The 15,922-nt window shown below is 40.5% G+C and overlaps 1 protein-coding gene across 1 annotated transcript; it reads left to right on the top strand.

Annotated features, from left to right (window-relative positions):
- Positions 1-2,208: 2,208 nt before the first annotated feature.
- Ttc30 (tetratricopeptide repeat domain 30) lies at positions 2,209-4,782 on the top strand. Its single transcript, XM_017170001.2, has 5 exons — positions 2,209-2,326; positions 2,385-2,563; positions 2,618-3,616; positions 3,675-3,885; positions 4,267-4,782. The coding sequence occupies exons 1-5, from the start codon at positions 2,267-2,269 to the stop codon at positions 4,780-4,782; spliced, it is 1,965 nt and encodes a 654-aa protein (XP_017025490.1). The 5' UTR covers positions 2,209-2,266.
- Positions 4,783-15,922: the final 11,140 nt, after the last annotated feature.

Genomic DNA, 15,922 nt, shown 5'->3' with positions numbered 1-15,922 from the left:
GATTAATAGAAATAATGGGGAATATGGTTAGAACTTAGTTGTGTATCTTGGAAATAAATATAAATTGAAATGGGAATGGGAATAAATCATAGTTTGCTTTCTTTACTTGGTTTCTATTATAGAAATTACATAAAATGTTTCAAGTTTATAATTATATTATACATTTAGCCCCTTTAAAATACATATATATTAACACTCTTGCGACAAGTCCACCCCTGGCTCATTGACTTAACTAAACCCTTGACTTCACCGTCTGGCCATATAAAAAACCCCGCACACTTCCAAAGTGCAGCAGCAGCAGCAGCTGAAACAAGACTTTAGGACCGAGCAAGTGTTAATTTGTGGCCACATCAACCAAGCTCTCGTTGAACCCGGCAACCCTGAAAAACCCTCAAGTACTGCCCTCTGGCAAGTGCAACACAAAAATAAAGCAGCAAAAATTAAGAGATTAATGCGAGACAAGCGAATGCAAAATGCCAACCATAAACAAGTCGAGACACAGGACAGGGAATGTGATAATAAAAATAAGAAATGCAGAGATAAATTCGGGAATCCAATATACAAATACTCTTGGAAAATAATGGGTATACTAAAGCTTCTTTTGGAATATGATAAATTATATAAAATGTTATTTAATAATTAAATTTGTTAAAGTTCTTGAAATAATAAATATTATAATTAATATTAGAGATCAAAGAATTTTTACATTATCTTTAACCCAGACCTGAAAATACTCTTCACAAAAAGAGTAAACACGAAACCGATTCGTGAAATTAAATCTTTAACTGACATTATCTAAATGCTTTCCTCTCTGCTGTTCTGGCCAGAGTCTTGGGGCAATTAGGCCTGCAATAACTCAGCAAAAACAAAACTTGAACTTCAGCCTGTCGGCACCTTGAGCCTGCCTGCTTGGTGTCAGTGTGTGTGTGTGATATCTGGTAATTGCCAGCATCAATTGCATTACTCATGCGCCGCGTTGTCGCTGTGGCTGCTGAGTGCCCAGTGCCGAGTGCGGTTAGCCTTAGGCCAGAGATCGAGAAAAACTAATGCCTGGCGTGTGACATTGTAAGAAAATGCAGTTGCACTTGATGCTGCCAACTAAAGATGCGAGTAGACGCGAGATGAGATGACATGAGAGGAAAACGTTTAGCTGGCATCAAATGCTTTTTGCTATTTATTCTGTATTTTGCTGCCTTTGTCGAGTGTAAGATTTCCAGTTCACCGTGAAGCGGGACACAGCTGGCTCAGAGTTTCAGGGTCGCGGTTTTGAACCATTTTTGCCAAGAGCTGGAAGGCGAGAGAGAGGGAGAGCAAACCCGTTTGGTGACCGCCACACTTTTGGCCAGACAGATGACGGCCAGCAACCTTGACCCGGTTCTACTTCTCGCAGCTTCTAGCCTCCGTTGGAGCTTAAGCTGCTATATTGCTGCCATTTGGCTGAACTTTTGGACAGACGCAGAACCTAATTAGCATTTCCGCACGTTCAGTCAGTCAGTCGGAGCGGGATTTGCTCAGGGAGACGGGCTGTTGCTCCTCGGGGAAACCTAATTAAAAGTGCTCCTTGAACTTCGCCTCCAACGCGGATTAATGCCTCGGGCAGGCTGCCGTCTCCCAGTTAACACTTTAAGTCCTTCACCATCAGCAAGTCAACGAGTTGGCCAAGCAGGAGAAGTCGGTTTTCCCATCAAGATGCAAAAGTTTTCAATTAGACAATTTTCTCATTTACATTTCAAATAGATTTGTTTCGCCACTTGCGCCCGTTCTGCCCTATCTTAATTGGTTTCTATGACAGAGTTTTCGGCCAAGGAATGGATTTTGTTGATGCAGAGTTGAGGAGGCATTAAATCAATGGACTGGTTAAATATATTACACTTGAAGTACCCGTAAATCTACCGAGCACTGGAATTGTAATTAGTTTACATTGATTAATTTGTTTGTGAGATAAGAGTAGTATACAGAAAGTGGTAAAAAGTAAATTTAAGCTTTAAAATATTTATGCAAAATATTATTATATATAAAAATATATTGAAATTCGAGCTATTCTTTTTAAATTCTTACCAAAACCACCCCATCCATCCTTTACCTTTCCCACCGCCCTTAAGGGTTGCACAACCAACTGTTGGCCGTAGCCTGGTTAACGTTGCCAGGACACTTGACAGACAACAAACAATGCGGTCACCATGGAAATCCCTCACCAGAGACCATAACAAAAGCCTTTCGAGAGGAATTTTTCATTTAGTAACGAAGCGTTCAGAGTGGAGAGAAAATGTTGCATCAGGGAATTATCCTGCGTGAGGGACATGTAACCAGGACAATATACAATCTGGTAAGCCATCGAATAATCTTAAATTAAACACACGTAATGAAGGGGCGGAATTCCGCAGATCAAAGACAAACGCTACGAGGATGTAATCGAGTGCATAACCAGTTTCGGCGAGGCGGCCAACACGAGAGCCGGTCTGTCCACGCTGGGACACTGTTACTACCACGCCCAGAAGTACGAGGAGGCGGCCACCTGCTACGAGCAGCTTTGCCAGCTGGTCCCAAAGGAAGCCAAGTACAGGTGAGTTAAGTAAAATCTATATACCATTTACCTTCTTACAAAAATCCTTTTCAGATTCTACTACGCCCAATCGCTCTATCAGGCTGGCATCTTCGCTGAAGCTCTGCGGGTGCTCAAGCAAATAGGAGACCAGGAGGACGAGCTGCGGGAGCAGTGCCTGCAGCTACAGAGTGCGATTCTCTATTCCAGCGAGGACTTTGCCGGGGCCCAGAGCCTGCTCAACCAGCGAGCCGGTGGCACGGCAGATACCCTCAACGATGAAGGATGCCTACTGTTCCAGGCAGACCAGCACGAGGCAGCGGTTCAGCGGTTCCAGGCCGCCCTCCAAGTCGGCGGTTTCAACCCCCTGGTGGCCTACAATGTGGCCCTGGCCCACTTTCAGCGGAAGCAGCGGGCCCAGGCCCTGGACTACACCTCAGAGATTGTGGAGCGCGGAATGCGGAACCATCCGGAGCTGGGCATTGGCGCCCAGGTGGACACCGATGGCAGTGCCCGGAGCGTGGGCAATCCCATCACCATGGCCGTGTCCGGCATTACCCAGGCACTGAATCTAAAGGCCGCCATCGAGTTTCAGGATGGCAACGAGGAGGCGGCCAGGGATGCGCTCTTGGATCTACCCCCGCGAGCTGAAAGCGAACTGGATCCGGTCACCTTGCATAACATGGCCCTCACCGATGTTCAGGGTCCCGTGGCGGGTCTACGGAAGCTGGCCTTTCTGCTGCAGCTGGGTGCTCCCTCCTGTCCCAAGGAGACCTTCGCAAACATCCTGCTGATCTGCTGCCGACACGAACTGTACGAGACTGCCGCTGATATCCTGGCAGAGCACACGGACCTCACGTACAAGTACCTCTCGCAGTATCTGTACGAGCTTCTGGATGCCCTTATAACCGCACAGACCAGCGCCGAGCTGGCCGAGAAGAAGCTGGGCACCCTGGCCTCCAGTTTAGCCGGCAAGCTGCGCAGTTTGGCCGCCAAGGTCCAGGAGGTGAGGGCCACCAACGAACAGCAGGCACTCAGGGATGCCCTCAAGGACTACGAACAGGCACTGGAACTGTGAGTATTTTCGAGTGGAACTTTTTTCTTTCGTTTGCAAAAATCTTTCTATTTAAAGCTATCTGCCTGTGGTGATGGCTCGAGCCTGGATCTCCTGGCGGGATGACGACTTTGTGGGAGCCGAAAGGGAGTTCCATTCGAGCGCCGAATTCTGTTCGGAGAACTCCATTTGGCGACTGAACGCAGGACATGTGCTGTTCATGCAGGGAGACAAATACAACGAGGCAGCGGCCTTTTACGAGCCCATTGTGCGCCAGCACTCAGACGATGTAAGATAATGGCCAACAATGCTCTTTCACAGTTATTTCCAATCGGAATACCTCGATTTTTGATGAGTATATAGTCTGAAGGAAGGGTTTTTATATATCAAAATGAGGGTCGACAATAGAGTAGATCAAGTCACGTCCGTTTGTATGACACAATAGCAATTATTTTCAGTTTTTTCCATTCAGAAAGTTGAATGAATCACATTTAGTATTTATTTTAAAATATCCTACCCTTTATTCCCAATAATCAAGTAATAATTCAATTGAAATTCCCCCAAGTAACCACTGAAATCAAGGTATTCCTTAGTCCGTAAAACTCTCTTATACCCATCCAACCAGTTCCCAATTATAATCCCCAAACCCTTTGACCATTTTCCCAACCAGATCATGTCCGTTTCGGCTGCGGTTCTTGCCAACCTGTGCGTGTCCTACATCATGACATTCCAAAACGAGGAGGCCGAAGAGCTAATGCGCAAGGTGGAGAAGGCCGAGGAGCTAAAGGGCAACCTGGGCAAGCAGTATCACCACTTGTGCATAGTCAATCTGGTGGTGGGCACTCTCTACTGCGCCAAGTCCAACTACGAGTTCGGACTGTCCCGCATCGCTCATGCTCTCGAGGGCGGCTCGGGGAATAGGCTGTATGCTGATACCTGGCTGCACGTGAAACGCTGCATCCTGGGGCTACTCACCGGCATGGCCAAGCAGAACATAATCCTGCCATATGCCACCGTTCAGGAGGTGCTCAACTTCCTGCGCTACTGTGAGGCCTACGGGCTTTTTACGCCGGCCAATATTTTTGCTGCCACCGAGCAGGTGCCGGAGGAGCCCCTGACCATTGGCCTGGAGGCCAGGAAACTGCGCGTACTGATGCTCAAATTAAGTGAATATGAACACTTTTAGGTTTTAACTGATAATTATTATATTTAACAAAGAAACTGTATTAATTATATAAATTAAAGTTTAAATTCTTGTAAAATTTTGAAGTGAAAAGTTGAAGTGAAATAATATTAAATCGATGAGTACTGCGAGACTCCTGATATTCGAGCGCATTATTCAATCTAAATTAATTTCTTCAGGACTATATTTCACCTTCATCAAGTCAAAAATATATATTATTTATGGCCAAAAGTGTGATAAAACAAGAGCCGCGCCCTTCTGGGGAGTTAGAGAAAAATCTGCTGGAAAAAATCACCCCAGGGATCTACTTGTCTTGGCTCTGTGACAGCTGCGGATTTGTCGCAGGACCTTCTAGAAGCATAGACAGTGGCAGAATAGGCAAAATACGGCGGGTAATAAATATAAATTACAAGTGGCAGAGCAGAAATCTGTCATAAATCACATTAATGGCAGATTTTCATCAGGCAGTGGCAGAGCAGGTTGGCGCAACCAGGAAGTGGATTGTATGCCAATCTATTGACAAAGAACCTGGAGCAGTCAGAAGCACGTGCTAACCCGGCTGAACTGCCTGCCCATTTATCCAGTTTTTCCGCCCCCAACTCACAGAGCCGTTCTGCTTTGCGGGCACGTGAGCACTCACGCGTTCGATTTGACAACGTGTTTATGTCGCAGCTCAATTCCGCATTGACAGCCCCATCAACATCATCAGCATCATCGCCTCCATCATTATCATCGGCATCGTCATCGTCATTGTCATTGTCATCAATGGGGCAGCAAAATAGAACGAAAATTATTGACACAGACGATTTCTAGACTATGTGATACCCGGCAAGGACCTGTAGGAGAATGTGTTGTCTACTTTAAAATATAAATCTTAGTTTAACACTTTAGAAACAGATTTAGTTGGAATTTATTTTTAAATATTTCTAATTAAATTTAAATTCTATTTCGTCTACATTATCACTAAAAATAATGAAATTTTAATGAAAATAAAATTGTAATTAAAATTACTTAACGTTTTAAAGATTCTAGCAAACTTTCTTTGTATACAACCTTGCAATAAGCCCTAAATTATTATTTGTATCATTATAAACCAATAGCTTACTTTCTCTACCCTTTTTTTATCTTACCACATACCCTTTTTCTTGACTCCATGAGGTGAAAGAAATGGTGACAACAAAAAAGCGCCTAACAAGCACTTTAAGCTTCTACTGGCTCCACATCCACATCCTTCTCTCAGGACTCATTCCCATCATCATCAGCATTGATGTTGTCATTATACTCATCGACATCCTCCTTGTCATTACGCGACGCATACGAAAAAAAAGAAAAAAATGAGAAAAGCTGAGGAGGAAAATATACAACATGAAAACACTTGTCATTAACACAAACAGACAGAAACACTCTGCCCGCACACAAACACGAGGAAAACTCGTATTTTCGCAGACACTGGGGTTGAAGGATGGCGCCTGCAACGGACTCCAATGTGAGGTAGTAGTAGCACCTTTTTACTCTGGAATTTGGTTACACACTATGAGAAGATGATATAGCAAGAGGAATGGAAATATTCTAAGGGAATATTATAAATGTTAAATAAATCAAATTAATTAACCTATTTAAAATTGAAATTTTCTTATAAAATAAAAATTAAATATTAAACCTCTCTAAGAATACAATTAGAGTTATAAATTATTTAAAAATCTTTTACCTGTTGCCATATATTTACCCATACCTTTCAAATAAGAACATGCAGCTTAATTAAAGAATCAATTAGACCATTAGTTATGCATAATTTATAAATGGCATATTTGTTTGTGGATAAATCGCTTAGCTAATAAATATTTAAAATATGCTATGCAATGAAATGAAACTAATTGGTAATATTTAATTTAATATTCATTGCCTATTAATCCCATCGAAAGGTTTGCCTTAAGAGCAATTAATCAATTGATAAATCAAATTAGGAAACGCTGTGACTAATCTGTAATTTCCGGTTAACAATACATGCTAAATGTCCCAGGGGGAAAAATATAATCAAGAGTCGGCTTTAATTGGGTGACAAGAACTGATAACTCAAACGAAATGCTAATTGAATTCCCAAAGTGTATTTCGGGCGTCGCACAACTAAAATAAATAAGCGAAACTTGAGTTAACTTTTTTAACTCTCTTATTTTCTTGCCGTCGCCGTCAAGTGTTGCTCATTTTGTTTTACTTTATCATTTTTGTTGCCCCCTGCTTGTTAGCCGGCTTTTGTTGGTGGCATCTCCCGCCTCCCCGCCTCCTGCCCCATCACATTCGTCCTTAATCCGGCTTCTGCTTCTGCCCGATTCCATTTCCAGCCTGCCAGCCTCCAGTAAATTGTGCATTTCAACTTTGCCTTAACACTGCTCGTTGTTCCCTTTAGCCCCTCGATCTGCGTGTCGATTGTTAATATGCCTTTTAAGCAGTTCGCCCTCTCGAGTGCCATGCGAAAGTTGGCCAGGACTTTTTCGGTTCTCTAACTAAATTTTGTCTGCCACTCCGGCTGATTTTCCAGGCCATTTAAAGCGGCTAACACGGATACACACAAACAGGACGCACCTAAATATGTATTTGTGTAAATGTCCTGAGCTTGAATGCAGTCGCCGGCTCTGCTGTCTGATCCTGTCACCCCTCTCAACGCCATTGTGATTGGCTCTAACAATGAACAAACGAGGAGGAAAGTTGTATTTGAAAAGTTGAAGATTAGATGCCCTAATAGGAAATTCATAAATCATGAAAATAAAATATGATATAGCTTTTTTTTTCAAGTTTTTAATGGAACGTTTGTTGGAACCAAACCACAACCAAATCCTTTCAAACTTGACTCTTACTTTTTATAATTCTTCTAAGACTCTTTATTTTTCAAGACATATTGGACTTTAATAAACCCAAAATGAATATTAAAAATAAACTTTTTGCTTTCCTGTATGATTCCTGTACCAAGAGTATTGCCGCGTTTTATAAACCGCATTCAAGTCAAAAATCAATAAGGCTTTGTTGGTGCTCCCTGTTGTGTGTGATTCTTGTTGTTTTTTTGTTGACCGTCGGCATTTGGCGGGGGCAATTGTTGCATGTCGATGGATGTATGTGTGTGGGTGTGTACGAGTATGTGTTTGTGACCGCTTAACTGTAAACGAGGAAATAACTCAGGCAGCCACAGGAAACCTCAACAATGAAAACGGGAAAATCCGAGGAAAAAACGAATAGCGTTGGAATTTTCAAGAGGAAATCAAATATTTTGCAGTACCGGTTTAGTGACTATGAAGCGAAAAAGGATTTTAACCAGAAAATGTACTAACTGGATTGTGATTTTCCAATGAAAAATCTAGCAAAATAATTGAAATGGTTTTAAAAGAGTTTTGTTTTGAACTCATTTAGCTTTTAGCATTCAGCTAAAAATAATTCTAAATTAAACACTAAACTACTAAAAGAATTTAGTGATATTTCAATTTCTGTAAAACCTTAACAATTCCAAATAAAATAAATTAAACGAAAACTTGAGTTTAATTTCTTCTCCCATAAATTATTTACATCTTTTGCCTGTCAGAAACTCTTGTAAATATTACACAAATACTATCATGTAATGCCCAGCCAGATCCTGGACATTTCTTGCCCATGCATTTATTTATTCATTCATGGATTCCCTTCAACACATTTCTCTGCTATTGTCGACCAATTCGGGGCAAACTCTGCCCCGCGGCCTGTCGGAAACTGGTGAGGACAATAAATCAAGCTTTGATTGCTTTTATCGACAGAAGAGCCACACAAACACGGGCTGGGGCACGGGACCGAAAAGAAATACTAAATCACTTTGTGCGCTATGAAGAGTGAGTATGGTCAAAAGCAACAAATAATACTTTCAAATGGCAGAAGTACTCGCTCACACACAGATACACGCGGTGGCATTGAAAAATTGTTGCGAATTCGAGGGGAATCGAGAAAGGAAATTGTCAAGGCGTGTGCGAGCTACAACTAAAATGTTCTTACATCCATTACGTATACGCAGCGTGGAGAAGCGCCAGAACGGAGAGAGAGGCGAAATCAAATATCAAATAATTGTTGGCCATTTTGAATGGCTGCCAAAAAAGCAGCGTTGGCCATTTGTTGTTTGCACACAGCCACTGAAACAGACACAGTAAAAACCCGTCTAGGAATTAAATTGCACAATTAATGAATTCTCTGCGCTGGCTGTGAAATGCAATCTCCGGACCATTTGTTTTAGTTAATTTGGCAACTTTTCGGGGCCAACCCTTGTCATTGGTCTCCCGTATTAGCCTCAACCATTAATCAAAGGCTTATTTAAAGGCCAACAGAGAAGAAGAGCGATCCTTATTGGCATGTTACTTACGGCCACTACTCATTCAGCTCTCTCCCATGATTGATGCAGCCATGTCATTCACGGGCTTCAATCGCCCGGGCAAAGCAATCTTTTCGCTCGGGCACGTTTCGCCAAGAAAGTGTCCAGCCAGCCAAAGCCTCGGGAATGTTGCTCTGGGGAGCATTAAAATTTTCTACACCATTTGGCCGAACTGCCGGGACATCCTCCAGTTGGGGCGGAGTCCTTAACAGCGGCCAATAACCTTAACAGTTCAATGCTTTCGGAGCTTAGATGATCCTGAAAATGGTGTTGGAGTATTATTTGCATCATCTGGCTTAGGAGTATATCGTAAAAGGAACAAGGAATATTTAGCTTAAGGTATTAATAGAAAATCACAATAACTTATATATTTGGAACATTTTTAAACCAAATGAATACTACTGCTAATATATTATTCTGCAAATATTCATTAAAAAAAAAAATGTGATAATATACCACCACTATTTTGAAATGTTAAATCAACCTAAGAAACAAAGTCCAAAAATATACATATTTTTAACAATAATTTTCATCATGTCATGAGCTCAAAATGGAAAATCTCTAATATAAAACCATATAAACATAAGGTTAAAACCCTCTGAATCAGCACTTATATTTCACCTAATAACCATATAATAAAACCGAAATAAAGATATAAAATTTACTTAAAAAGAAGAACATAACTCTTTACTAAAAATAAAGCAGACATCTGCCTAATCTTCCTATCGTATAATTATTCTTCTTCTTTTAGGACCGATAAGATGATTTTCTAACATTCCCACGGAAAAGTTTAACATTATCTGGCCAACTTAAGAGACGCCAAAAGACAACTGCAGCATCAGTTTGCTGTTAAGCTAAAAAGAGAGAGCCGAACGACAAAGAGAAACAATAAATCTCTCTTAGAATAATAAAGCTTCTTTAGCTACTCTTTGACTTGGGTTTTTACATTAACAGATTAGCACTAGAAATCAGACTAAGCTTAGCTGATTTATTTAAAATAGGCTATTTAATGGAAGAATGAACAGTCCGTTTCGTGACAGAAATAAGATTTAAAGGAAGAAATTGTATAGAAAAAGAATATATGTAAAGGAAATAGCAAAAAATGTGGAAAAGAAACTGAGAAACTTTGAAAACCCTTAGGCAAGGCTCCAAAATGAAATTGCCTCGGCCCAAAAGTCACAATCAATTTGGTTCTCTTCTTTTTTTTACTTTTGAGAGGGGAAATCAAGAAACTGAAACAGCCAATGCCAAGGCAAATTTTTTCACAATGCGGCGAAATAAAAATAAAAGGCCAAACAAATTGTGCATGAAATGCTTCCCAGGACTGGACGCTGCGCTATATATATTTAAGTGTTTATATATATTCAAATATATATATATATACGCTGTGTGTATCCTTGAGTCATTTGAAATTTGCACAAATGAAAATTGTGGCAGTAAATTGAATTACCCAAAAAACAGCAGCAGCAACAACGCAGACTACCGCAGTGAAAACAGGACAATAAAAGCGACGGGGAAAAAGAATAAAAGTTGAAAGGCCGAAACCGGCCTCCTGGCTCCCGACTCCAGTCTTTTTCTTCCTTTCCCCTCAATCTCCTTTTTTTTCTCCTTTCTAAAACAAATAACTTGGCCCCATCGACGTCAGCCAAAAGGAACAACAACTGGGGGAAAAAAAGTGTGGAAAAACAAAAGGAAGGATTTGACAGGATTTTCCGACTATACAATACCCGGTAATCCTATAAAGATATTTATTTATGCAAATATCATATATTTATACGATTTTAATGATTTATGAGGTCTTCAAATTTATTTTTCATGTACAAAGCAAATAAATAAAAACAATACTTTTATGCAAAGATATATATCTTACACTTCTATATCTCTTAATATTCATACTAAAAACATTTATTTTGTAAGCTCTTCTTTTACAAAAATACCACATACCCTTGTTCCGTAGTGAATACCGGGTAGAAAAGAAAATAAATGCTAGCTACTGACTGCAAAGTCAAATAAAAATCCCCCCGGGATTGTCTACGCCGCCTCCTCCTCATGCTCAGACCCCCCTCCCATCCTGGCCCCACGTTGTTGTCACATTAGCCACGCCACGCTGTGCGTCCTTAATGAGCATCGCAGACATATGCCATGGGCCATGGGCCAAGGGGCACGGAAAGCGGACCAGGAGCCTTGAGCCCTTGGAGGCGGAGTCTCCGACGGAGGCGGGGGTCATAGGTCGCGAGCCATGTCCCGGATGCCTTTATCACTGGCCAAATCTCTTTCTACTCCCAGACCCAACGTAAATTGGTATGTTTAGGTTGCCCTTGAATTGCTGCTGCAAGGCAGCTGGCAGAGATCGAGGGAACTGGTAACTGGGGTCTTATGTCTCATCAGAGGACACCCTTCGCCATATGTAAATGTCTTTCTTGTTGTTCATCCGACACTGACACTGATAGTTGCCATCGAAAGGGGGGCTAAAGAAGAAATAAAGAACATATGGCGGGGATTTTGCAGGACCCTTTCTTAAATTAGTTAAAAAAAGAGCAAAAAAACAATAAAGTACAGGCTAGTAATTTATCTTTATTGAGAAAATAATCTTTGGAAAAATAAATTATATTATTAAAAAGTCAAGGGTAAGTACTAATGACTTTAAAATAATAGAACACAAAGGGGAGATCCACTTTAGAAATAAAGCTATCGATCCTATTCAAACCACCCTTTCCGGCCATCTAAACGTGAACAAAAACCAATGCAAGTTAACCACATTTCCCATTTAACCCCCAATGATTACTGATTGCAAACATTTTGCGGTGCCTGAAGGCTCTGCATTAAAAATGATTTCGAAATGGTATAGCCCAAAATTTTACTGTTTGGCATTCTTCCCAACAAACCACGAGAGGCACGAATTTTCCCTCCACACTTGTTGATGTTAATGCACATTACGTATACGCACGCTGGTCGCTTTTATTTCTCTCTTTACGCACTGCATTTCGCATTCGTCTGCCGCATAATTCTTATTTTAATGCTGCACTTTAGGCACATGCCAAAAACTATATAGAGAGGGTTGTGGCGGCGTACAACCTCCAGATACAAATGAAAATAAAACATAAATATAAGTATAGAAAAGAGAACTTTGCCTGGCACATTTGTTCGCTCGCAACGCTGATTTTCGGGTTTCCCATTTCAGCCAGCAGTAAGTCCCAAAGACAAGAAGTTGTCTAAACAAATTGCAGATGCATGTCGGCATTGTTCACGAGAGTTCCACAAAAGCCGCTGACGTCAGGCGAACACAGGCCACACGAGCCGTGTGGGAACAATCCAGACAAGCGTCAGTCCATCCATCTAGCCATCGTGTTGGGCACTTTTAGCTAAGAAAATGACAAATTGCAGACTTTTAAGGAACTTGAGATTAGCATAAATACTAAAAATAATAATAAAATTATATTTTTTAACAAAATAATCAATTGTTGCTTTTATAAAGTTACAATAAAATAGAAGCATATTTCGTATTTTATTTAATTAGCTTTTTTTAATATAGATATTTTATAAGTTTGTTTTCATTAAATAAACCAATTTTAAACATTTTTTAAACCTTTAAAAAAGTTTTATAATTTTAAAGATACTTTTTGATTTGAGTTTAAGCATTGACATAAAAATAGCTTTTTTCCATTGCTCATTTCCATTTTAACTCTGCTCGATTATGGTCAAACTAATGAAAAAAAACGTTTTCTACTTTTCTCATTTTTTTGTTCTCGCCTTTTTGTGAGTTTTCTTAAAAATATTCCTTTTCCGACGAAAATTGTTCGCGATGTTCGCTCCTCTTTACCCGTTCGCTTCTGTTTGCTGCAGTTTTGCTCGATTTGCCACAAATTAAGTTGGCCTGGCCAGCAGACCATGCTCGTCCATGGTAGCACACCCACTGATGGCCACCGCCTGCTCCACACAGCCTTCTCCTTCGCAGCTGTAACCGCCCCCAACCAGTCGCCAGGCGGGTGCATTGTTCACGCCGGCCGTCTGGGTTCGGATTCGGTTTCGGGGAATGGAGAGGTTTCAGGGGTCTGGGGGTCTCTGGGGTCTGGCTGCTGCCCAAAAATGCAATAAAATTAAATGTTTTTGTGTAAAAACTTTATGACTTTGTGTTTATGTTCGCAACACGCTCGCCTCTCGAAGCACTCTCGTCCAAGCAAGTTCCCTGCGCTGTTGTTTTTGGACTTCTGGTTGGACGCTTGGCCTGCTTTAGTTTCTGTGGCTGATTGGCAATTGTTTTTGCCACGGCACTGCTCTTCTTCGCATGTGTTGACAGTAATTAATTTAACCGGCATAAATGCAATTATTATGAGCAACACATTTGGCGATACTTTGACAGACGGGGAGCGAGTCTTTTCGTTGCCCGTAAAGTTAATTTAGGAAAATAAAATCCGGGGAAATAGAGAAACGATATTGAATGTCTTGTAGTCTTTGCAAACCCTATAAGTGTGACATCTTTAGAGCAAATAAAATGATTCATTATATTTTTATACATAGTTCTTAGTCTAAAACAACTTACTTTTTTTGCTCTTGGCTAATTTTAATTTCAAATCATACAATTTCCCATGCTAACTCTCAACAATATATAAGCTTCAACGATAAAGCCACTTGAAAATTTATTATATATCAGCTCATATCTCAACTCCTGATCTCACTTTGGCTCTGCCATTTTCTTAATTTTTATTAGCCATATCGCTCTCTCATCTCGGCGCTTTATCTTATCATCAAATTAACTCGTTCGGTACCAATAAGAGACCCAAAACGCATAACTCAAGCAATTTCAGGCTCCTCACAAATTATGGTTTCACTTTTCTCTCCGAGTTCGAAGTTTTCTCTTCGCCGCCCTCGAAGGCTGCTGGTGAAATCATCGAGTGCCGAAGCACGTTCGCCCTTCAATTGAGGGGCGTGCGAAATGCATCATAAAAATCAAATATGAAGTACACATTTCGAACGGCTCACGCTTTTTGACAACATCATTGGAGAGCGCCCCGAGGTGTGGCCAACTAAACGCTTATTAATTATGACTCTGCAGGCAGACATTCCATAAACACCCAACCGACCAACCGGCAACCGTCCGAGTTCCGCACTTCAACAGCAAAAGTAATTAACTTAATATCGTTGTAAAAAGAAAACTTTTTGCCCAACTGTCGTAAAATAAGAGTTTTCAGTTTGGCTGCCGAGCAGGGGAGAAGCGGCGAAAACCAGTCGTAAACAAATGTAGCTGAAAAGTGCAATAATGTTCAACATTTTATCTGGCAGAACAAGCTGAAACAGTTGTAATAATAATTGGCTAGCACGACGATCATAAATTGGAAATGGCTAAATATAAAGCATCTAACTTAGACTGTCATGAAAAATAAGAAAAGTCTGGTTCAAGGTTATAATATCTGATATTAAGCTTACTCGGTTATGGTTTTATTTTTTATCTGAAGTTTGAACATGTTCAATACATCAAAAAATAGCTTTCGAGAAGGAATATTTTTCGGTATGAAAAGTTTACTTTTAAAATTTATAAACAGCATTTGGAATGTTATATAAAATGCAGCTTGCAGTTATTTAAAGAAATTAATAATATTAACAAAATGTGGCAATTAGATTCGCAAGATAGATTCCTATTTGGTTTGATTTTAATTTTTTAATTCTTAATTGTCTAGTTTTTTAAAGTAGTATTTCTATAACAGAAAAGTGTTATTAACTTGCTAAAAATCAAATTAAATATTTAAATCCACTTAGGCATCAAGCGGAAAAACTACGGAAATCGCTGAGAGGATCCCCGGACTCAACTGGCGATTGATTCACACAGCGAACTTCCGCAGGGGCTGCGAGCAAACAAAAAGTTTACGCTTCATAGCACAAATTGAATAAATCATTTGACGTTGTCGGGTATCTGCCATCGTCGTCGAGTTCGGGGCAGAAAGGTCGTGGGCTCACATAATTGTTGCGCAGAATTGACCAAAAATAAAAGCACCCACTGAGCGCAAGTAGGAGGAGGAGGCGGTGAAACTGAACAGATTTTAATTGAAAATAAATAAATTATTCTGTTTAATGCCCTTAAAAGTAGGAGAGCCAGGCCTGAAAGCAAACACTTTGCCTTCATGAAAGTTAATCAAATTTTAGCAGGTTGGCCGCCTTTTGTAATACACCTTAAAAACACAAAATAAAAATACTTTAAACATTTAATTATATTTATAAAAATATATATATATTGTTAAGTTTAACCAATAAATTTAAATATGTTAAATTTTTTCTTCGGCCTGCAACAAATCCACTGGGGATTACTGCACTTGGCAGCGGGACATTTGCAGCAAGAGGCCTCGTCCCGCTCCATGAAGAGCAGTAGCAATAGCAACCCAATGAAAATACGTCCTCCCAGTTTTGGCAACATTCAAAAGACTAAGAAAATATTGTATACAGCCCGAGGAAACGGGGATTAAGCCGTGTCAAATTAGTGAATCAAATGCTGATGACACAATCGCGGCGACAACAAGCGATGCAAATGTGAATTGTTGGAACACAAACAGAAACTGCAATGACAGAGTTAATTAATGTCCGTGTCCCATTTCCGATTTCGATTCCGATGCACGTTTCCGTGATGGAATACATGTGAGAAGAAGTGCAGGCGTCACTCGTTATGCAATTCTCTGGCCCAACAATAACGAAATAAATTCCCAAATAAATAAAAATAAAAGCAGAACACAGGTAGAATGCAGCACGTAAACCCTGACAACGATGTGAAAACCAAGT

The sequence above is a fragment of the Drosophila kikkawai genome, chromosome 2L (genome assembly GCF_030179895.1).
Source record: "Drosophila kikkawai strain 14028-0561.14 chromosome 2L, DkikHiC1v2, whole genome shotgun sequence".
Lineage (NCBI taxonomy): Eukaryota > Metazoa > Arthropoda > Insecta > Diptera > Drosophilidae > Drosophila > Drosophila kikkawai.
The sequence above is the reverse complement of the archived record's forward strand: the minus strand, read 5'-3'. Positions and strand labels throughout refer to the sequence as shown.

Excerpts from the sequence above, each read along its gene's own strand:
- Ttc30 (XM_017170001.2), top strand. The coding sequence starts at position 2,267 with ATGTTGCATCAGGGAATTATCCTGCGTGAGGGACATGTAACCAGGACA. Across the intron at positions 2,327-2,384 it reads CCAGGACAATATACAATCTG|ATCAAAGACAAACGCTACGA; the intron begins GTAAGCCATCGA and ends GGAATTCCGCAG. Across the intron at positions 2,564-2,617 it reads CCAAAGGAAGCCAAGTACAG|ATTCTACTACGCCCAATCGC; the intron begins GTGAGTTAAGTA and ends AATCCTTTTCAG.